A 22017-nucleotide genomic window follows, 5' to 3' on the forward strand; every position below is an offset into this window, starting at 1 on the left:
GGGCCGTCCTGGGGGGCTAGCTGCAGCAGGCCGCAGGGGGTGAGGCGGCACGACTGAGTCTCTCTCAGTACCTTAGCCTTGTGCCACCAGGAGCTTCTCTCACCTCCTCACGGAGGGGAAGGATGGTTTCTTACCCTCCTCTTTTCTCCCCAGGCTGGGAAAGCACATGATGTTGGGTGGAGGGGGGGAAGGATCGTGGCAATTCTGAGTTGACTCCAGCCACACCCGGGAAAGCTGCCTAGGTGGGGTGGGCCTGAGACTCACGTGGGGGGTGGGCACTGCAGGTAAATCTGCTCCCCCGCCAGGCTTGCGTTATTTTTCTTGTGTATCTTTTATGAGCCCTCAAGGACATACGTGTGTCAAAGCAGAGTTTGGGAATATTAAAAGTCAAAACCCTTCCCTTGGCTACAATTCAACCTTGGTAGTGAACCCCCAGTCTGGCGAGGCCGCAGAAGCCACCCTGGGCGATGTGGTTGGCCCTGCCTCGGGAGGCACGGTGCTGACGTTCCCAGCTTTCCACAGATCCATACTGATTTAGAAATAATGCCTTTAAATTACCTTCAATAACCTTATTACCGAACCAGCTGTGTGTATGAGCACTTATCAATGCATCCCTGTGCATTAAGAGAAAATGTATGTCATACAAACAGTCTAAATATATATTACTGAGATGGGAAAAAACAAACCATCTAGTTGAACTGCTCTGCTGTAATCAAAGATCAGTCACTGTGCGCGTGTGCCTGTGCGCACGTGTTCTCTTTCTCGGGGGCCCCTTCACGGCTTTGAGAGGACCTGCCCGCCCTTCGCCGGTAGTGCTACTGTCTGCTAGGCAGCTCAGACCGCCATTCTGGCGGTGGAATTAATCTTCCTGTGTTTCTAAGAGTTGGAGGAGCTGAGAGGTGGTTTTTGGATTGTGTTTTCCTTCTGAGTCTTTTAGGCCTGCAGCTCAGAAACTTTCCTTCCCCAGAGGCACCTGGTGGACAGCAGGCCTCCGCATGCCCTTCTGTGGGGAGGCTCTGGGATTTGCCCCCAGAGCAGCCTGCCTCCTCTCAGTAACACCGCCGGGCAGCCTGGCGTGCAGACGATGTCTGCGCTGTGATGGAATGTTCCTTAGAGAATCCCTGGCTGATATGGAATGTGCTGGTGGGGTGGGCTGCTTCTCGCCTCCCCAACAACATGCAGGTGAGTGCACCGATCTGGCCCTCCATGGGCCCTGGGCTGTGCTGAGCAGAACCGAGTGACATTTTCGTTGCATGCGACGGTATTAGGAAAGCTATTAAGGTACATTATTTTACACATCCTCCTAATCTCTCCATACTGCTTTACTTAATTTGTGATGAAATTGTTGAGAAAGGGTACTTAAATGTACGACAGTCAGTAAAAGTAATTTATCATCTTCCCGCTTCAGTGCTCACGTTATCAGCGAACTCATTTTCTGCATTCATCATGCAATCAGCCTATTATTTGCATATTAATCAGGCAGTGGACCATGAAAGAACTGCATTCCAGCCAAATGCTGCACTATCTCAGGAGAAACACTCAGTAATTATCATACATCAGTGTTATGATGTGGTAATTGATTATAACATCTTTCTGCTGCCCCTGGGGAGCCCCTGTGCTCACCCAGCTCCAGGCACTCCGGACAGATTGCTCTTTTCCTCCCCAACTGAGAGTCACCACGGCTGTTCTCTCCAAGTGCCGTTTCTGTGGAGTATGGATCCTCCTCCTCCAGTCTCACGAGGTATTTAAACTATGTGGAATGAACTGACTGTAATTCATGGGTGAGAGGGTCCAGTCAGAGGAAGGCATGCCCCTCCTCAGCCTCTTGGTTTCAGAGGTGATGCTCCGGCTTCTGAGGCAAGTCTCCTTATCAAGTAAAATGCGGCAACTCCAGTCCCTCCTTGTTGCAAAGCTGGTACAAAGGCAGTTTGGCTGCTTTATTTAGGTGCCAAATGACAGGCTAATTTTGGCCCTCTTGTAAAGGACAAACCCAACATCTGCCAATTCAGACTTGGGCTATATTTAGGAATCCAGTTCTGAAGGGAAGAGGAAGACACGAAATCAAGATGAAGCTGGTGACGGAGGCTGCCTGGCTCACTTTGTTCTCCCGGGGACCCCCTTCTCGCTCCTGAGTGTGGTTGTGGCCCAGAGGCCAGTCTGCAGGGGGCTGGAATTGAGGGTCCTGGGCTGGCAGAGGGCCCCTGGCAGGAAGAGGGCATAAAGCTGTCCTTACTTGGGAAAGAACGGGGGCCACCATGTGGGTCTTCCTGAGATCTAGCCTGGAAGGGGCTGAAATCGGCATGGACCTGTATCACAGGTCAGATGGTTACACCCTTTCTGTTGCAGAGCTTCATGAACTTGGCTCTGACTCTGCCACAGACTTGGTGCTGGGTTCCCTTCTTTTATGCCCAGCTCCCAGCCTGAAACACGATGGGATGCCCTCGGTACTAACTGAGGCATGTGATTTTCTGTTAATTGTTCATCTTGGATCTGATTTTTAAATATCTGCCCATTTATCATTTGGGCCCAGTTTTGTTCTTTGTTTTGAAACGTGGCCTTGACTTCTCTGAGTGTAGTTTCAGGGACCAACCCTTCACCTGTCGTGGGGGACCGAGTTCTCGGGCACCCCCATGGCAGCAAGACTCTGGCCTCAGAGTGCTTGCGCCTCTTCGACCTCCTCCTTGATGGGGGCAAACTGCTTCTCACTCTGAGTATCTAAAAGATGGGGGATATCATTTCTGCTCCCTGATTAGGGATTAAAGGTATTAGCACTGCCCTTGGCACATCAAAGATGCAAACATGTGAGTTTCTTCATTGTAGTCTTAGCACCTTTAAAAAAATTACCTGAGCGTTTATACACATTTAAGCTTCTTCCTTCTCTGGAACCAAAACTGAAAACACAAGACCTCATTTGCTCCTGTGACCTACTTTTGCCTCTTGCACTGAATGCCCAGTGTACTGTAAATTCCATTCTCCAAAGAAAGTCTAAGGGGAAGAGAAAGGAGATGCGCCCAGAGGTCTGTGTCCAGGGCTTGCTGGGGCCTCCTCCTAAAGGGGAGTTAGGGCGTGCCAGCACCGAGGGTTCAGGCCGAATGAGATGGGGCTGCCAACTGTGCCCACAGTCACCCAGACGAGTGTATCCAGACGAGATGGCCTGGCTCTGAGTTTGCCCCAGATGGCCTGAGCAATGACCTGCAGTCTTAACTCTTGAAGTTCAAGATTTTGGGTCAACCTCATGGAATGGCAGATGGATGGTCAACATTTCAGGGAGGCCAGGATGCTGGAGAGCCGCATTCAAGTCCTCCCTTGGCTGACCCTCTGCGCCAGCTACCGCCCAGCAATGCTCCCATTTGAGTCTCCACCCAAGAAGTGAGTGCTGGGTCTGTTTCCTATTTTAAAGCCAGGAACCTGACATGTCAGGTGTGCACATGCATGATTTTATAGCTATCCTTGCTATCCTATAGCTATCCTCATGTGTGTGAAATGACCTAATGGCAGTGGTTTCAAGGGCAGCAGTAGGAAAGCAGGCACTCAACTAGCACTTCCTCAGTGCCAGCTGCTTCTCTGGAGGCTTTTAAACATGGATTTAAAACTCCTTATGGTCTAGGAGATAGGTACTTTTCCTCTTTTAAGGAAGAAACTGAGACACAGAGAGGCTGAGACACAGAGAGGTCGAGTCACATGCCCAAGGCCACATAGCTGCTCAGAGGCCAAGACAAGACAAGCCCTCTGCAGTTGGCTCTGAGCCCACTGTGTCCATTTGCAGCTCACACATGCTCAAGGCTGCTTACTGCAGGATCGTGTTTTAGGTTCTGCTGTTAAAAATCAATCTAAGTGATTGGTTAAATAAAGGATGGTATGGTTAGATATAGGAATTCCCTATAGTAGGGAAAAGAGAAAGAAATTCTTTATGTGCTGGCCTGGGGGAGTCTCTACAATCTATTGCCAGGTGAGAAAAGCAAGGCACACCTTGAGTCCTGTGTGCGCCTTTCTATGTGCAGCAAACACCTAGATACACAGGCTCTCTGCAGGAAACCAGCAGAAGTGCCTTTGGGGAGAGAGCCTGGGGGCTTGAGGATGAGGGTGGGAGGGTGACTTATTTTTTAAAAGGAGTGTAAGCTCTTTTAAATCCTGCATTTTGTAGCCATGATGCATTTTACTTATTAAAAAAAAAACAAAACCATAAACTATAATTAAAAATAAAAGTCAAGGGCTTCCCTGGTGGCTCAGTGGTAAAGAATCTGCCTGTCAATGCAGGAGACACAGGTTCCATCCCTGATCCAGGAAGATCCCACATGCCTTGGGGGAACTAAGCCCATTTGCTACAATTATTGAGCCTGTCCTAGAGCCTGGGAGTAGCAACTACTGAAGCCCACGCACCCTAGAGCCTATACTTGGCAACTAGAGAAGCCATGGCAATGAGAAGCCTGCACACTGCAACTAGAGAGTAGACCCCACTCACTGCAACTACAGAAAAGCCTGCATAGCAATGAAGCTATGCCAAAATAAAAATAAATAAATAAAAATCTTATAAAAGTCAAATCTCTAACTTTGGGTTAGAGGATGAGATGGTAGGATGGCATCACTGACCCAGTGGATGTGAGTTTGAGCAAGCTCAGGGAGAATGGTGAAGTGGGGGAAGCCTGGTGTGCTGCAGTCCGTGGGATCACAAAGATTCAGACACGACTGGAATGACTGAACAACAGAGTCTCTCTGATTCTATCCTCTTTTTATGGAGACGCAGTGATGAACCCAACTCGGAGGGGAACAGAGACCCCTGGGGGCTGATGTGTGCTGGAGCAGCCTTTCCCGGGGATCTTGAGGACAACATTTGCTGCTTTGATACGCAACATGGCCTGGGCTGTCTCGCTTGGTGGCTGCCTCCCCAGGGAAGCCTGCATGGGGCCTGCAAGTGTGGTGTGCCCTAGGGGAGGGCAGATGAGGCCAGGCTTGGCTTGTCCCATCCTTGAGTGCTCTCTGCCTTCCTGATTAATGCTGCAGGGAGGCTGTTTCAGGATCACGTGGCCAGGCGCCACCAAGAATCCCACAGACGCTCAGAACGGCTAGGTGAGCAAAGAGCAGCACAGGCATGGAGGTGACGTGGGGAAGTGGGTGACGCTTCCGGGAAGCTTGTGAGAAGCGTGTCCTCCTCCCCTGTGGCCTGCAGGCCAGGCGGGGCAGCTATGGCCTCGCCTGCCTCCAAGGCCACTCTTGAGTGTCCTGAGTCTCAGCCTGCCTCGCCATGCTCTGGAAGCCCACAGGGGGAAGGTGCAGCAGGCTGAGAATCCCAGGGGAGAATCCCAATGCCGCCACGGGGACAGGTCACCGAGGTCACCTCAGAGGAGCAAGAAGCCCCCCTCCCGTCCTGCTGTCACACTCGGTTTCTTATCATATTAGCCTTAAGGCGGCAATAGCAACAGCATTCTACATAAAGAAAAGACAAAATTCTTCCATAAACCACTTTCCTTCAAAAGTGAAAGCGAAAGTCATTCAGTCATGTCCGACTCTTTGTGACCCCATGGACTATATAGTTCGTGGAATTCTCCAGGCCAGAATCCTGGAGTGGGTAGCCTTTCCCTTCTCCAGGGAATCTTCCCAACCTAGGGATCGAACCCAGGTCTCCCATGTTGCAGGCGGATTCTTAACCAGCTGAGCCACAAGTAGGGACTTTGAGTACTTTCACTTTTTTCCCAAAGGTTCTCCCCCATGTCCCAGCCCATCAGTGAACCTCTGTACTTGCAGAGTTCTCGGCCTGGAATGTTCTCCTCTCTGAGCCCGTTGTGGCTCAGCCCCCTCCTCGGGGCTCGCTTCGCAGCAGGGGCCTCCCTGCCGGCAGGCTGTGCCCACATGACCCGACAACAGATGGCAGTAAGGCAGGCTGTGTCTGACTCCAGAAACCTGTCTTTTCTGATCTTAGATGGAGAATTCCTCCATCATGGCACTCCTGGTCATATTAAAACACTCCCATGCAGGGCACAACCAAGAAATGGATGAGCACTTGGTTCTGGCCACCACGTCCATGGCGGGTGAGTGAAGCCAGAGGCTGAGGCCCGAACTAATGATGAGCTGCGGCCACCTACTTAGGCAGGGGCACTTCCCAGCTCACACATGGCTTTTCAGAATTCTCTTTTGTTTTCGATCTGTGGTCTAGGGCCATGTATAAATCAGTTATGGATATACAAATCTTTTCAGCTACTCAAAACAAATGAGGGTTAGAATAGTTCTTTTCAGACAGTACCAACAGTTACAATGACTGATCTATTTCCATAAAAGAAAAAAGAATCAAATCAGATCTAGTTGATGGTACAGAATGAAGAGCTCTGCCTGCTTTAGACGGTGCCATGGAATTTTCTGGGGGTACAATGAGCCCTTCCTTTTCTTATTTAATGGCTATCCAAATGCCACACCCTGACTTAATAATAAAAATTGAGGAACTAATGGCTTATTTGAGGAAGCTTCAGCAGGATCCTATTGCTAAATCAAAGGCACTGAAACTGTGAACATGATCTCCTGGCCACGTCATGGTTACCGAATAAAAGCCATTATGTGCATTAAAAAGGAAGGCTGGCCTGTCCCTAATCGGGGGCCATGTCTGTGTATGGCCATATAAAGCACAGAGCCCTGTGGCCTCAAGTCAGGGAGGGGCATGCATGAGACCACCCACGTTAAGAGACGGACGCAGCTGCTGTCTTCTCAAGAGGCAACTGGTGCTCTGCCGAGTGAGAAGAGTGACGTGGAGCCATGGAATTCTCCACGGGCAGAGACTTGGAACCCGCAGTTCCTACCCGACACACTGGGGAAAAGCTGGGTGTTTTATAATTAATCAGAGGAGACTGAGCCATCCCTTGTACAGTTTGCAATAATCCAAGGGAAGAAGGTGTGGAAACTTGTGAGCAACAGTCAGGAACTCAGAGTAACAAGTTACAAAAGCTGATACAGTTGTTCTCTATCTGTGTCTCTATTTCTGCTTTGCAAATAGAATGATCTGTACTGTTTTTAAGTCTGCAAATGTATGCGTTAATATACTATATTTGTGTCTCTCTCTCTGACTCACTTCATTCTGTATGGCAGCCTCTAGCCCCACCCATGTCTCTGCAAATGGTGCAATTTTGTTCCTTTTTATGGCTAAGTAATAGTCCATTGTGTGCACACATGCATGCCTGTGCATGTACGTGTGTGTCCATTCCTCTGTCAAGGGACATTTAGGTTGACATATCCACAGATGACAGGCCCTTATGCTGGGAAAGACTGAAGGCAAAAGGAGAAGAGGGTGGCAGAGGATGAGGTAATTAGATGGCATCACCGACTCAATGGACATGAACTTGAAGAAACTCTGGTAGATAGTAAAGGACAATGAAGCCTGGCATGCTGCAGTCCATGGGATTGCAAAGAGTCAGACACGACTTAGCGACTGAACAACAACAACATACTCAGTACTATGTTTAAAAAAGAATCTACTATATAGTATAGGGAACTTGACTCAATGCCCTGTGGTGACATAAATGGGAAGGAAATCCAAAAAAAGAGGGGATATATGTGTATGTGTGCCTAATTCACTTTGCTGTACAGAAGCTAACAAAACATTGTAAAGCAACTGTACTCCAATAAAAATTAAAAAAAAAAAAAGCAAGAAAAGTTATAAAGTTGAGCACATGGGCGAGTCCTCTCTATCAGTTCTCTGTAAGGTGATGACAGACTGAGTTGCATCCAGGAAAATCTGTTCCCCTTTCTTTCTCCCCTCTTAAGAGCTGTCTCCTGTCTCCTTTCCCGTGAGGCAAAAAGATTAATCACACCAAGGAACCATGAATATGAAATGAGCTTTAAAGAATGAAAAGAAAACAATAGAATCAGAGTCGTATCTAACTATGTACCTGCCTACACATATGTACATAGACACACCTTCATCACTGCTCCAGGTTTTCCTCCTTTAAAAAAACACCCCGCTAACTGATAAGCAATGACTGCAGGCCACACTCAGAGAAGACAAGCCTCACTAAGCCCCTCCTTTCTCCTTCTCTGAGGGCTCCCTGTGGTTCCCTTGAGCATTGCTATTGCTATGCAGGGCAGGGGCAGCCAGATGGATGATGGCTGAGATTGGAGAAAAACAAAAGAGAGGCACGGAGGACCATTCCCCAAGGATCACCTGCTTTCAAATAGGTTTGCCATATTAGATCAAAGACAACCCAACACTGGGAACTTTGAAAGAAGCCAACCCAGAAATTGTGTGTTGAGCGACTCCCCTGGTGGTCCAATGGTTAAGACTCTGTGCTTCCAATGCAGGGGGCCAGGTTCGATCCCTGATCGGGGAACTAAGATCCCACAAGCTGCAATGTAGATTCTGAGTTCTGCAACTGAGGCCTGGCACAGCCAAATAAATAAATACCTATTAAAAAAAATGTGTAGAAAACTAGACTACTGGGAAGTAAAGGATCAGGTAACTGATCTGAAGTCTGGTCCTTTAAAAACCGTTTTTGCTTTTTAAGCTACTCATGTCAACATGGAATTTTGTGTTCTCCTTACTCTTCATGGAGGCCTCGACAGCTTCCAAAATAAGCAGAGGTCACTTGCTGAAAATGGCATCAGCTTTCCTCAATGTCTGAGGCCATCATCCCGACGCTCGAATCATCAAAGGGACATTCAGAAATGATTACAACTGCCGAGAGGAAAAGTGATGATGGCACCAGAAACTTGAGTTTTTCTCTCCTTTTATCATAGAACCGATCAGCAAGTTCGACAGAGAAATCATTAAGGAAAATGGAGACGCTGAGGGTAACGGGGCTGGGTGGAAAGAGACAGACAGGAATTCTTAGCATAGAGAACTGATTCCTGTGTCAGCAGTTCACTGTGGAGATAAGTGAGGCCCTCTGCTCCTGGGGCACCTCATCGCCATGGTAACTAAGCACAGAGCCATGCATTAGATCTGCACTATCTCTGCTCAGAAGGAGGCTATGGACAGAAGGCAGGTCTTCCAAAGTCCTCCCACACCTGGGAGTCTAAACCGGTGGCCAGGCCAGTTCGGCAGCCTGGATTCTCAGACACTGACTGTTTCTCACCAACATTCAGAAACAGACTAACCCAAGGTTAGAATTACCTTCCTGCAGTCACCTGCTGCCACCATGCTGAGCTGGCTCAGGCAGAGGCCTCATGAAGCCACCACTGAGGACAGAGCATCTTTCTGGGTCTGGGGGCCTCTTTGGAAGGATTCCATGGTAGCCATGGTGAGAGCAGGGAATCAGAACCCTGGAGAAATCCTAGGCTACAGGCATTACTCCCCTCCCTTTGGGGAGCTTTCTCTGAGACACTGATTTTTTTAAGCTGTCAAAGATCCTGGAGTCCCAAACAGCAAGGAGATCAAAGCAGTCAATCCTAAAGGAAATCAGTCCTGAATATTCACTGGAAGGACTGATGCTGACGCTCCAATACTTTGGATCCCTGATTCGAAGAACTGACTCATTGGAAAATACCCTGATGCTAGGAAAGATTGAGGGCCGGAGGAGAAGGGGATGACAGAGGATGAGATGGTTGGATGGCATCACTGACTTGATAGACATGAGTTTGAGCAAGCTCCAGGAGTTGGTGATGGACAGGGAAGGCTGGCGTCCATGGGGTTGCAAACGGTCAGACACGAGTGAGCGACTGAACTGAACTGAATAGCCATTCATCCCAACAATTTGTCAACACTCATCATTGTAAGAGAATTCTGTTTTTCAAATCTAAGTTCCACATCCTGAAAGGCATAGCTACTTTAATTTTTAGAAACACTCCTAAAAGGGTAAGGCTGATAGTGAAGAAATTTTAAATGAGGAAAACTGCCACCCTAATCTTGTCACTATTGGTCACCTTTCTTTTCATTCTGACAAGCACTTTCTAGTCTTTCCTGATCCAGAGAAGCATTTTCACTTGGCCACCATCATGATATTAAAAAAATTTTATATTTTCCTAGAATATTAGAAACATTTTTCCACTTTTCCCCACAATCACCATAATTATTATTTCTATCGATGGCTTTCCAGTTGCTGACTTCACAGAGTGCGTGTCGAGGGGGAGGTCTGCAGTCTACCTCCCGTCTTGCTCGGAGAAGGAAGTGACAACCCACACTCCAGTATTCTTGCCTGGAGAATCCCATGGACAGAGGAACCTGGGCAAGCTACAGTCCAAGGGGTCACAAAGAGTCGGACACGACTGAGCACCTTGCAGAAGCCCATCTTGCTCAGACGGCAACATGGAGAGGCCTTCCTCCCGCCTCTTCACAGAAACCAGGGGAAAGTTCTACAGCGCTCACTTTTACCCAGGGGCTCACTGCCTCCTCCTCCCTCCCTCCTTCAATTTGCAGACTCCCCAAGAGTTTAAATCACTTTATTTTATAAAGTAATTTGATTTCTTACAAATACCATTTACGTCCCTCTGAGGAGCCCTGTGAGTTTTTCCCATGTTGGAAATGGGACTGTCATATGAATGTTCCAGCACAGTAGCAAGGGCTTGCTATAACAATAAAAAGTAAAAGGCCACTCTTGAAGAATTTGTTCAGACATAGAGAAGGTTTTGGCATCGATCATAGCTGACCTGGAACTGTAGGCGATTTCTTGTTTTATTTAGGAATGAGGGAGTTTGATCTAAAAACTGTCACGTTCTGCCAAGTTGGGTCCTGACTCTGATGGGGCAGCAAATACTTGGAGAGTTTAACAGGAGGCCGGCTTTCTGTTCAAGCGAGAGGCAGGGCTAATTTTCCATGCAAAGGTCCGGGAAACTCTTAGTAAAAACAACTGCGTCCATTATTTCCCTAATGTGTCTTGAATTCGAGCCAGGGCTGCGTTAAGGTCTCCAGCACTTGCTAATTAGATTGGCCAACCCAGAAAGGCAGGGAGAAAGAAGTACACCTGATCCTCCTCAGAGGGCCAACTGCTCCTTGCAGAGGTGCAGCCAAGGAAGCCAACAGCCCGGGTTAGACACAGCCTTCCACCCCTCAAGACGGGACACCCCAAACACAAGAAAACGTCGGCAGGGAACCGGGCTGCAGCCCAGTGTCCTCCGGCTGCATCTGTGCGTGGGTTTGGAATTTCGAAGTATCGGCCGCTGCCGCCCAGCTGTTCCCCTCATGACACGTGTTTGCCCTCGTAAAACTTCCAACAGGCTGGCAGGTTCCATGCTCCTCACTTAGCTTTGTTTGTGTTTTCAATGAATCAATGGGATATGGAGACTAATCAACATGTTTAGAAAGATAAAGAAAGGAAGAAAGAGGAACAGCTCATGACGCTGGCTGTTCCCGAGAGCTGGGTGGGAAGAGGCCGGCACAACTGTGTGCCCAGAAGGCCCGGGACGAACGGGGTCCAGGAGCCCGTGCACGGGCCAGCCCGGGGCTGCCATGTCCAAGAGTCCGGAAGACGGTGATGTGACCTCAGAGATCAGGTCTCAGGGCTCTCTGATGCTGGCCGCAGGCAGCTCCAGCCCCTTGGCTGGCGCTCCAGGCTCTCCACCACCTGCTCCCAGGTTGGACTTCAACCTCAGTGACACTCTCCTGAGCATCACGCCCTGAACTGCAATGCGCATTTCTTGTCCCCTATATCCTGTTATAAAGCTGGAAGCCCCCTAAGCACAGAACCCGTTTCTGACTCACACTCCAGCCCCAAAGGCAGGGCTTCACGTGACAGACTGATGAAAGAACACAGTGAGGAGTTAGAAGACGTGGGAGGGACCTGCACTCAGCTGTCGACCCTCTGCTTCTCCGCTAGAAACCATGATCTCGAAGAACTCAGTTTGCCCGTGTTTTCAGCTCACTGGATCCAGGACAAGGGATCCTTCAAGTCCCCCCAGTACAGACCAAAAGGCAGGGAAATATATCATCCAAACCCCAACTGTGGCTAGTTACCTGAGCTCACGCAGCCTTGCTGCAGGGGGTCTTGTAGTGACGTCACGGAGTGCAGGACTAAAGGAGAGAAAGGGGCACAATTACATGAGGAAGCAAACTCAGGGGTTAAAGTTTCTTAATTCCCTGAGCGCAGCTGATGGGGGACAGCATAAGGGCCTAAAGGTCCAAGGGAGGGTCCTCACTCCTTACGGGAGGGGGCAGACTTGGCGAGGGTACAGAGCATAGAAAAGGAGGGACCCACGTGGACAGGCCAAGTGCTGCTGGTGGCAAGCTGGCCCCCAGCTGGGGGGCAGGCAGAAGCAGCCGCCTGTGAGAGCCTTCATTCTGTGCCTTTGGCTGATTTCCTTTCCTGAGTCCCTGATTTAGCTACTTGACTTTTACCTATATTTATGTATAAACAGCATTTTCTTAATTGGTAACTCATTTTCTGCTGCTTATAAAATCAGCTAGGCACAACCTTCTCTTTCCGAAAAACTGAGTCAGTCGCATGGCAACAGGTTGTGGAGGAAAGAGGCATCTCAGCCTCCCCGCGCGGACGCCCCTCCCCGCTCCCCGCAGCAGCCTGGGGGCGGGGCCGCCCCTACCTGGCCCTTGTGGCTGCCCTTGGACGGGCAGGACGCCCTGGCCCAGCTCGCCGTTCAGCCAGAGCTGCATCCGGATGAAGGGTTCTCGGCCTTTCTGGGTCAGCTTGCTCCAGGGCTTCGGCCGGGACAGCATGTCGCTGACACTGCCCTGTGACAGGCCTAGCACCTGGAACGGCAACCAAGGACACGCGGTGGCATTAGCGCCTGGCTCTGGTGTGAGGCCTCAGTGTTACACGCGCGGCTGTGTGGCGGCGAGGCTGGGCAGGGCGGCGCTGGAGCACTCCTGGGTGGAGCGCAGAACCGGCCCCTGGGGGGTGGCTAAGCTTTACAAGGTCATGGGTGGGCTGGTGCCCTGGCAGAGGGAGCCATAGTCATGGTCCCCGCTTTCAGCTCCTAGGGAGAGAGGGGCGGGCAAATGGAGGGGAGGGGTCCCCCTCCCCACAGGGTCTTGATCCTGCCAAGCCTGCAGGGTTGTTGCCCTGACAACCTGAGCAGGAAGCACTGAAACCATGTTGCTTTTTGCCTGGTGGCGCCAGGAAAGGCCAGGGTGCTGGGGGCCAAGGACCACTTCAGATAAACCAGGAGCAACGGATGCCGGCGGGACTCGGGCGCCTGTCTCCTGCGCTGACGCCACACCAGCCTGGCATTTAGAAAGGTCGGCTCTCTCTGATCGCATCGGCCCCAAGGTAGGGGCCCAGAGGGGAGCTGGTGGCGACAGGAGCCAGCCTGGGAGTGGAGCTCAGTGCCGACGGTCGGCAAGTTGCACACACATACCCGACTTTCCTTATGCTCACATATGGCCATACATATGTATGGGCACAAACACCCCCCACAGGACACAGATGCAGCCCAGAGATATTTAGGGGCTGCATCCGATCACTCTTTGAAAAGTTCTCAAGTTCCAGAATAAACTGCGCTCATGGGCCAAACAAGTTCAATGCTATTAAGTCTCTGCTAAATTTAAGGCATGAGCACAAATGTCTATTTAAATGTTCTCAAATGATATTTTTACAACACTGAACTAGAAATTTCAAGGGACTTTAAATTCTCATCCTCATTCCTTTTCACCCCATCACCTTTTGCAAGATGGGGACCAACAGTTCAGAACCGTATTGCAAGGATGCATGACACGGTGTATTGCAAACACTGAACTCAAGGCAGGGCCTGGGAAGGTGGTGGAGGAGGCTCCCCGCGGGCCTCTCCGAGGCCACTGCTGACCCAGTCCTGTGCCTCTCAGGAAGGCTGTCTTTTACGGGACTGGAGTGCTTCTCATTCTCCTTAGCCAGTCGCTATTTAATCTAAGACTATCCTGGAGTATTATGTTTATCTTACATTTTGCAGGCCTGGTAAATCCCCATTATCCAGAATCTTAGTGACAAGGAAACGCCAAGAACAGAAAGTGTCTGGGAGCTTACCCACAGACCGGGCTTTTCGTGAGCCAGGAAGAACGGTGAGAAAATGAGGGTCTCCAGGGCACAGCCTGGGCCCTGCACGGCTCTGCCCGTGCCACCACAGGCTGCACATCCCTGGGCAAGTCACTTTACCCCTCTGGCCGGACAACACCCAAGCACCTTCTGACTGCTGTTTCTACCAAGTGCCTTTTGGCTCTCTGCAGGCTGGTCATCTCTCTCTGTGATCAGATCCTTTTTGGCCAAAACAGCCTACAGAGGTGGTGCCTCGGGTACTGCTTGGCCACAGGGACAGGGTTTGACTTCGTTATCTGCTAGCTTGGGGCACGTGGTCAACTTCCCTGAGCCTCGGTTTCCTCATTTGTCAAATGGTGACTCTGCCACCACCTCATATATGATGAGAGGTCTAAAGGGCCACAGAGGGTGAGAGGGCCTTGCCGGGAACCTGGCCTCCAGTAGGGCTGCAGCAAATGGAGCGTTCACTGGCTAGTCTCCCTGCAAGTTTGGGAGTGGACAAGCCACGGTTCTCTTTGGTTAATTAAGTGGGTGATCTGGGGGATCACATCCTCCAGACAGATCCCCCACCTCCCTGGCCCTCAGCAGTGAAAGGAAATGGGAAGACCCAGGCCCCCGAATGGAACCCCCACCTCGTACCTTCTCCCCGAAGATCCTCTGACAGATGCCATTCTTGGCCAGCTTCTCCTTCACCTGCCGGGTGAGCTCGATGGTGTCCACCTCCTGGTACATGTAGATCTCATACTGCTCGGGGGTCAGCGGCGGGACTGAGGGCTTGGTGGGCTTCGACAGGGGCACGATGGGTGAGGAGGGCAGAGGGCTGTTCTGGGGCGTCTCGCTGCGGCTGGCTCCAGTCAGGCTCAGCTCTGAGCTCTGGGAGTAGGGTGACTCTGCGCTGGGCCAGTCCTTCCAGTACTCAGAGGAGGAGGGGCCCTGGAGCTGACTGCGCTCCGCCCGCGCCTGCCCACCGCTGCCAGCGCTGCCGCTGCCTTTTTCTTTGCCGCCGCTGGCGTCTTCGGCCTTGGGGTCTTCGGGTGGAGCGCTGCTCTTCCTCTCAGGCTGGACGGCGCTCCACCAATGGTCCTTCCACACGCCGCCGCGGCCCAGCTCACTCTTCACGTGTCTCAGGACCCCCTGTGCGGCGGGGTCGGCCGCTCCCGGGAGGTCCGGCCCGGGCGTGTCCTGGGACTCCTTCTTCAGGGCCGGCGGGTTGGGTAGGGTGGGGGCGCTGGCATCCGGAGCCGAGGGGGGCTTCTTCAGGGAGACGGCTAGTGGGGAGTAACTGGACACCGATGACATGGGCGAGGCAGGTATCAGCTTGGGGGTCAGGAGGGCGATGTCCGTCTGGGATGGCGGCACGGGCTTTAAGGCGGGCTCTAGGGCGGCCTGCTGGGCCTCCATCTCCCGGCGGGCCTGCTGCAGGATGGAGCGGATGGCATCGTCCGTGCTCCCGCCGCTGGACGCCGAGGAAGGCTGGGCTGGCTCTGCTGCAGAGCAAACGCGCAGGTGAGACGGCGGCGACAGCACCCACTCCCGGCGGGGACGGGCTTTCCCACCCATGTCCTTCTCAGTTAACCCGCCACGGATTGCAGGTTACTCGGGACAACCTCACTGCGCTGTGATCTCAGCATTTCCCACCTCGTGAAATGTGAACCGTTCATGCATCCTGTTGGAACAGCAATGAAGGGCTAAAGCTACTGCTCCGTGGCCCTACCGACTGAAAGGAGTTATGATCAGGAGTAAGATGGGGGGCGGGGTGGGGGGCGGAGGGTGTAACTGTACAAAAGCTCTGAGACACACCATCCTGGACTCTTTCCCACATGACTTTATTTATTTGGTTTATTTATTATTATTTTTGATGTGGGCTATTATTGTGTCTTTTTTGAATTTGTTACAATATTATTTCTGCCTTACTTTTGGTATTTGGCCATGAGGTGTATGCGATCTCAGTTCCCTGACCAGGGATTGATCTTGTACCCCCTGTATTGGAAGGCAAAGTCCCACTTACTGGACCGCCACGGAAGTCCCCTGGATGACTTTAAACTTAACATTCTCGTGTGCTATATTCCAAAATTCCACCGGTTCTGTTAGCTCAGATTGCCTTCTGGGTGGGTGACTCTGGGGTGGACACCAAGGGGAAGGGGAAGCAGAGGGCTGGCCCTAGCTCAGGAGCCCAGGGGCGTAGCCAGGGGGTGGTGGGCGCTCAGGGCCACACTGCCTGCTGCCAGGCCTGGTGGGGCCTCACGCCCTGGTCCCTGGTGGCAGGACTGGGCAGAGCAGGGGCTTCAGGGGCACAGGGCAGGTGTGTGTCTGTGTGGAACCTCAGGAGGAGAACGTGGGTGCTCGGTTTCCCCTCTAGGGGAAGGTCTGAGCTGAATCTGCAGCCTGGTGTGCCTCTCAATCATTGCTCGCCCGGAGAAAAGCTGAAATGTTGGTGTTCCCTCCTCTTAGACAAGGCGGCTCACAGGGAGCTCTGAGGGCAGATTCCTAGGGCTGGCTGACTGCAGAGGTGGGGACACTGGTCCTTTAACACTTCCTGCTCCTTCCTGCCAATTTTTGTTCTCTAAAGCAGTTGTTAAAGAGTTTATTTTTCACCAGTGTGTGGTCAAGTGTATACCAAATAACAGAAGCCTCTGTTGTATTTAAGAAAGGGAATCTGATACATACTTGCTCATTTAAGTCAGGGAGATTCTAGGCTAGGGCTAAGGAATGACCTAGAATGGTAAGTATTAACAAAACACAGGTCACACAGACCTGCTCCCCCCTGTACTAAAGGCTTGAAAACACACATTCTATTTCTTTTTTTTCTCTCTCTCTCTTTTTTTCTCTATTTCTTTTTTTTTTCTCTCTCTATTTCTTTTTAAACGAAGTTAATTACTGCCGAACAGAACGCTCATGACGTAAGCGTGGAAGGCAGTGGTGGAAATCCTGAACTCCGTACCGGTTTTCTGGACTTGCAGCTCCCTCTTGGCTTGTTCCAGGATGGACTTGATGGCTTCGTCAGACCCGGTCTCAGAGGCTCGGATCCGGGTGGTGATGTTACCTGCGGGGAGAAGCCATACCGATGACATCAAACCCATACCTGGAACAAAATGTAGTGCTGCACAAAGATGGCATTCTGACAAATAGCTGGGTGAGTTGAGGCCGGCGATGACAAGGAGGCAGGCTGGCCTCCCGCTTACCTGTACCTGCTGTGCGGGTGACTTCACAGCAGGTACGGCGACCCTGGGCAGGAAGGGCTTCCTGCTGACTCCACCTGGTGTCAAACAGTGTTTGGCCAGTGGGACCAGCTCTGACACTATCCAAGCTGGATAGCACCCGTGGGTTGGGACCAGGGAAAGCAAATCATTTAATTCAGTGTGTGTGTATATATATAAATATATATAAATGAAGGATTAAAGGGCAAGGCTTTTTTTTTTTTTTTTGTGAGTCGTTTAAAAGCAACTCCACCAGCTGCTTTGGCTTGGGATATCTTTAAGGCCCTCCCTATACATGTATGTCCTTGAGGCCAGAGAGGAAAAATGGGCAGAAGGGACAAGGGGTCGAGGCTGATCCTCCCGCCATCGTTTGGATGTACAAAAGGAGGCTTAAGTTAAAATTTTCAGGTCTCTTATCACATGAACAAGGAGAGGAGCCTGTGGACATTTCTAAAGGACAAGAATCCCGTCTTCTGGTCACATGGTGAGCAGCCACGTGTCCAGATGCACTGCAGCTACTCTGGCCTGGGGGCTGGCCTCGATGCTTCCTGGAAGCTGTCCACATGTTTTAACTGGTTGATACCTTACTAAGTATGAACCACATCAAACCATCAAAACAAGCCAACCACCGGCACAGAACTCCATTAAAGCTGCAGCTCCGAGGAGGGCAGTGGGGGCTGGCTCGCCGGGACCCATGGGCGAGCGAGCCGGCCACATTTGGAATCTGTCTGATCGGTTGCACCCTCGACGGATTTCCGAGCTTGGGGAAGGGACAAGGAAGCAGCAGTATCTCATCTGACTCGGTCACCTGATTTTTTCAGAGCAACAAAGGGTTATTCTTTCACCTGCTTCTGAGAACACAGGGAGAGCTGTAATTTGAATGTGAAGGGGGGGCATGATTTGCAGTTTGGGGCTGATTCTTAGGGGTGCCGCCCCCTCCGGGCCACGGTGGGGGGAGGGAGGGGCCGTGTGTACTTGAACCCGTGCTTTGTTTTATACTTACTAGCTCTGTTTTTCCATCAGGTTCCAGGCCAGAATCACACTGTACAGTTTGAACCCAAATACACAGCTAAGGGCATGCTGCTTCCTAGGTTACTAACTGCAAAGAAAAACACCTGCCTGTGACATACCTTCAGACCCATTTCTTCGTTTCGGTACTTCCTGAAAGAGTCTGTTCAGGCTCTGGCCTGGATTCTCTGTTGAAAAACAAGTGTGGTAAGAACAAAACAATCAGGGGGATGGTGGTGTTGACGATGTGGGCTGTGTGACATGAAATCTGAGCCTCCTGTTGCTACAGAGAGGGCTCAGGGCTTCCTATGCCGCTTGGGAGTCACTAGAAACTTCTGAGAGGCCCTTCCCTGGCTGACTGGCTTGCAGAGGCCACGGCTCTGCTGCCAGAGGGGATCGGACAGAAGTGGGGGGCGGCCTGCGGCATCAGCGCTGTGGGGGTCAGATGGAGGGAGCTCTGCCGCCCAGCGAATCGCCCACCAGCCCCGGAACAAAGCTCACATGAATCATCCAAAGACAGTCGATCCCAGTTAACATTGCCATAAAAGGAACAATGTCCTCTGTGCAAACGGACACTGTTCAAAACGTCTCCCTTCTCTGAGTCTGTATTTCTGTCTGATAAGGTTCCCTTTCTCTATCAGCACTGCTTTGGCAGAAGGATCGCCTATCGTTTGTTAAAGAGGGAAGGAGTTCCTGCAATTAGGGATGGGGCGGGCTTTTTATCTTTTTACGGAGGGTCGGGGTACAAAGGGTGTTTTAATACTTTAATGTATTTTACTCAAGGCAGGTGTGTTTGCTTATGATGCTGAACAGGTCGCTAACGGGACTTAACACATGGGGAGTGTGCTGATCACGGGTCACCGGACTGTGTGCAGGGAGGAAGGGGGCCCACGTGGTCGGCTCGCCCTCCGTGGGGACCCAGCGCCACGTGAGGCCTGCCCTGGCTGCTGCTGCTGCTCTAGGGCGGGTGGCACCCACGGGCCCCTCCCTACCCGAGGCCAGCACCCAAGGCTGAAAGGACTGCTGGACATGAAACGCATCAGGGTGTCGTGCGTTAATTCCCTCCGACCCAGTATGTGGTGCTCAACAGCGAGTCCATCTCATGTGAGGTGCAGAATGAATTTCAGAGGCCGGACCCCCCTGAGGCTAAGGGCTCATGCCCATGGGCCCTGAACTCTGGAAATGGCAGGACTGTGAGCTATACCTGATGTGAGGCACACATGTATCATCACACACCCACATGTGCACGGGTGCACACACGCAGCTCCGTGCCGGGCTCACACGTGGGTGCCGACCGCGAGTTGCTCACCTCTTTGTCTGCCTTGGATGCTGCGAAGAGCCAGGATGTTCTGCTCGTCCGAGAGGAACTGCTTCATCTTGTGAAACGGCTCCTTGCCGCGCACCGTCAGTTTGTTCCACGGCTTGGGCCGGGCCAGGATCTCGCTCACGGACCCCTGAGATAGTCCCAAGACGTAGTGTCCGAAAATGCGCTGTCCGATATTGTGCTTGATCAGCTGCTCTTTCACCTGCCGGGCGATTTCTGCAGTGTCTATCTCCTCGCCCTCAGAGACGCTCCCAGCACTTTCTGACTGGCTGGGGGATGGGGCCATGCCATTTACATCTGGGCTTTGTTGTAATGGACTTTGGGAAGATATGGAGTTTGTGCTGTATGGACCTGTTGAAAAAATCATGCTTGTGCTTCCTGCTTCCTGCATGGCCTTGGAGTAGAAGGACTGCATTAGCTGTCGTTGGAGGAGAGAGTTTAGTGCAAATTTTCCCGTAGAAGCCAGGGGCAGGCTGGGGCTTGCCAGGGATGAGCTGAAAAAGTCTTGCGTTAACCCCGCTGGTGAGAACTGGTGTGTACCATTAGTATTGGAAGCCTGCTCCCCCGTGTTGCGGGGCAACTGAGAAGGAGGGGAGGCCGGCAAAGGTCCAGGACGCCGACTCTCAGGCTGGTCTTTCCCTTTTCTCCTGGCTGACCCTACAAGGAAGGGCAAACATAATGCATTATGGGGGATTCCAAAGGGAAAAAAAACCAAGACCAAGATGCAAAGTTTGCCCCACAAAAGGGAAAAAAAAAGTGCATTTTTTTTTTTTAAAAACAAGGGCCAATGAGGTGTGTTGGTTTGTTTTTCGATTGAATTTGTAAATTAGCCAAACGAGGCCCCCCAAAACAAGCAACATGCATTTCATGTTTGCACCTTTCTTGTACGTTGCAGCCTGGAGAGTTTCCCCTTGACAGAGATTCAAACTCCTAACGTGACAAGGAGCCGGTACCACACACAGTAAAGAGTCGGCAGGTCTCGGGCCTCTCAGCGGGCCGCCAGCATTCGAGCTATAACCAGAAAGGGCCCCACCTGAGGAGCAGCAAACACTGACATTTTGGGACCAACGGATTCTCACACCACTTGCTCTGAGGCGAATGTACCGCACCAAGTCCACTCGATCGAAGGCACGCACATTTTTAAGAATGTAATATCATCGGAGCCCGAGACACTCTTAAACGCTTTACCAGCTGCCAAAACCCGAAGCAGTCAGTGACGCCACCACTTTGGGATGAGCAAAGAAAGGCTAAGGATGGGGGAGGCGTTCCCAAGGACAACCTGACAAAGGAAGAAAAGCGCTACTGAGCCGGGCAGGGCAGGGCCCGGCCCTGCAAGTAGCCCAGGAACACCACAGCAGAGGCCGCACAACTCGGAAGAGACCAGAAAAGCCACGGAACGCGCGCGCGATGGCGGGGGTCGACCCCGCAGCACGGCCCTGCCTGCCCTCCGCAGATGCCCTGCGGCCGGCCACACGCCTCGCCTGGACCGTCTATGCCAGGGTGGGGGCGGAGGGGGGCGGTGAGGAGGACGAGGAGGAAGACGGACACTCGTTAGTCAAGGCTCTCATCTCCCATCGCCCGGTGACGCCCGCCATGCATCGGCCCAGACTCACGGTTCGCCTTCCTCTTCCTCGATCCCCTAGTGGGGGCCGAGCAGCCGCGAGAACTTATCAACCTACCGCTCAGGTCGCTGTTGGAGATGCGCAGAGCGGCGTTCTCGGACTGCAGCGAGCGGGTCTTCTCCAGCAGCAGCACCTCCAGGGGCCTGGATGCATCCTAGACAGGGCAGAGCTGTGCTCATCACGGGGCCGGCTGCACCTGGCTCCGTGGACTACCAGACCCCACGGCCCCTGCTCTGATCTGACCTGCCTCCAGCCTCCCAAGGATGCTCCATGCATGTGGAGAACATGCAAGTTCTTTTCTGAAATCACTCATTTTGGTTGAAGGGAGTTTTCTCTTTCTAGGCTCACATAGCTTGCAGACAGCTAATTATTCTCTTCTGTTCCCAGATCTGAGCGTCTAGACCTCTGCTTCCTTCAGTAATAGGACAGGTTGACACCTGTCAGAGAGCCCTGCAAAGGTGACCTGTTTTTGGTGCCAGCCACCGAGGGTTGGCTGCCTTCTGGGCCTCAGGAACAGGATGTCACGTGATGACTTAAGATTTTAATTGGCCACTGGGTTACCGTGTACCACTGTCATCTTGTTTCTCATCCACGTGAGGCAGTAGATTATAAAAATTCCTAAGTCAGTCCATTTGGGGCTGATCTGTAACACAATCTGAGAGTGTCTGTACCCACGTTCTTAGTACCTGCCCATGTTAAATCGCAACTTCACGTGAAATTAGTTAACCAGCTTGAAAAACACTGATTTTTCTCTTTTTGCCCCTTTTAAGTTAAAGATAATTTGGTTTAACTTCGTGAAATCCTCCTGAGGAGAAACAACCTCTATGGTGAAGCAGCGACATGATCGCGAAAAGCAAAGGGAGACAGTGTACCTGCGTCCCAGCTCCCTCGGCTGGCGCAAACTCCATGGACTTCAGGATGCTGTGGAGAGCAAGACAGAGCCGTTATCCCTGCTTGGACCTGCGGCGGGCAGGGAGGGGGGCAGACCTGCT

General features: G+C 51.7%; 1 protein-coding gene and 1 long non-coding RNA gene across 8 annotated transcripts in view; one reads left to right on the plus strand and one right to left on the minus strand.

Moving 5' to 3' along the window:
• The window catches only part of CUX1 (cut like homeobox 1), a 347907-nt gene that overhangs the window by 51610 nt on the left and 274280 nt on the right, over positions 1-22017 (minus strand). For 3 of the 7 annotated variants that reach the window (XM_065924888.1, XM_065924886.1, XM_065924885.1), the window contains exons 13-20: positions 21898-21946; positions 21083-21179; positions 19389-20060; positions 18202-18267; positions 16816-16917; positions 14514-15361; positions 12451-12616; positions 11867-11923 (exon numbers count right to left, since the gene is read on the minus strand). In XM_065924888.1, coding sequence (XP_065780960.1) covers positions 11867-11923; positions 12451-12616; positions 14514-15361; positions 16816-16917; positions 18202-18267; positions 19389-20060; positions 21083-21179; positions 21898-21946 — 2057 coding nt within the window. The remainder of the gene's footprint in view (positions 1-11866; positions 11924-12450; positions 12617-14513; positions 15362-16815; positions 16918-18201; positions 18268-19388; positions 20061-21082; positions 21180-21897; positions 21947-22017) is intronic. The other 4 variants (XM_065924892.1, XM_065924887.1, XM_065924891.1 and 1 more) reach the window with 2 other exon arrangements.
• LOC136160789 (uncharacterized) lies at positions 15326-21918 on the plus strand. The gene is made up of 5 exons (XR_010661655.1): positions 15326-15380; positions 15467-15613; positions 16856-17007; positions 18095-18286; positions 21796-21918. It is a non-coding gene; the product is annotated as an uncharacterized lncRNA (long non-coding RNA).

This window comes from Muntiacus reevesi, chromosome 2, assembly GCF_963930625.1.
Source record: "Muntiacus reevesi chromosome 2, mMunRee1.1, whole genome shotgun sequence".
NCBI classification, from domain to species: domain Eukaryota; kingdom Metazoa; phylum Chordata; class Mammalia; order Artiodactyla; family Cervidae; genus Muntiacus; species Muntiacus reevesi.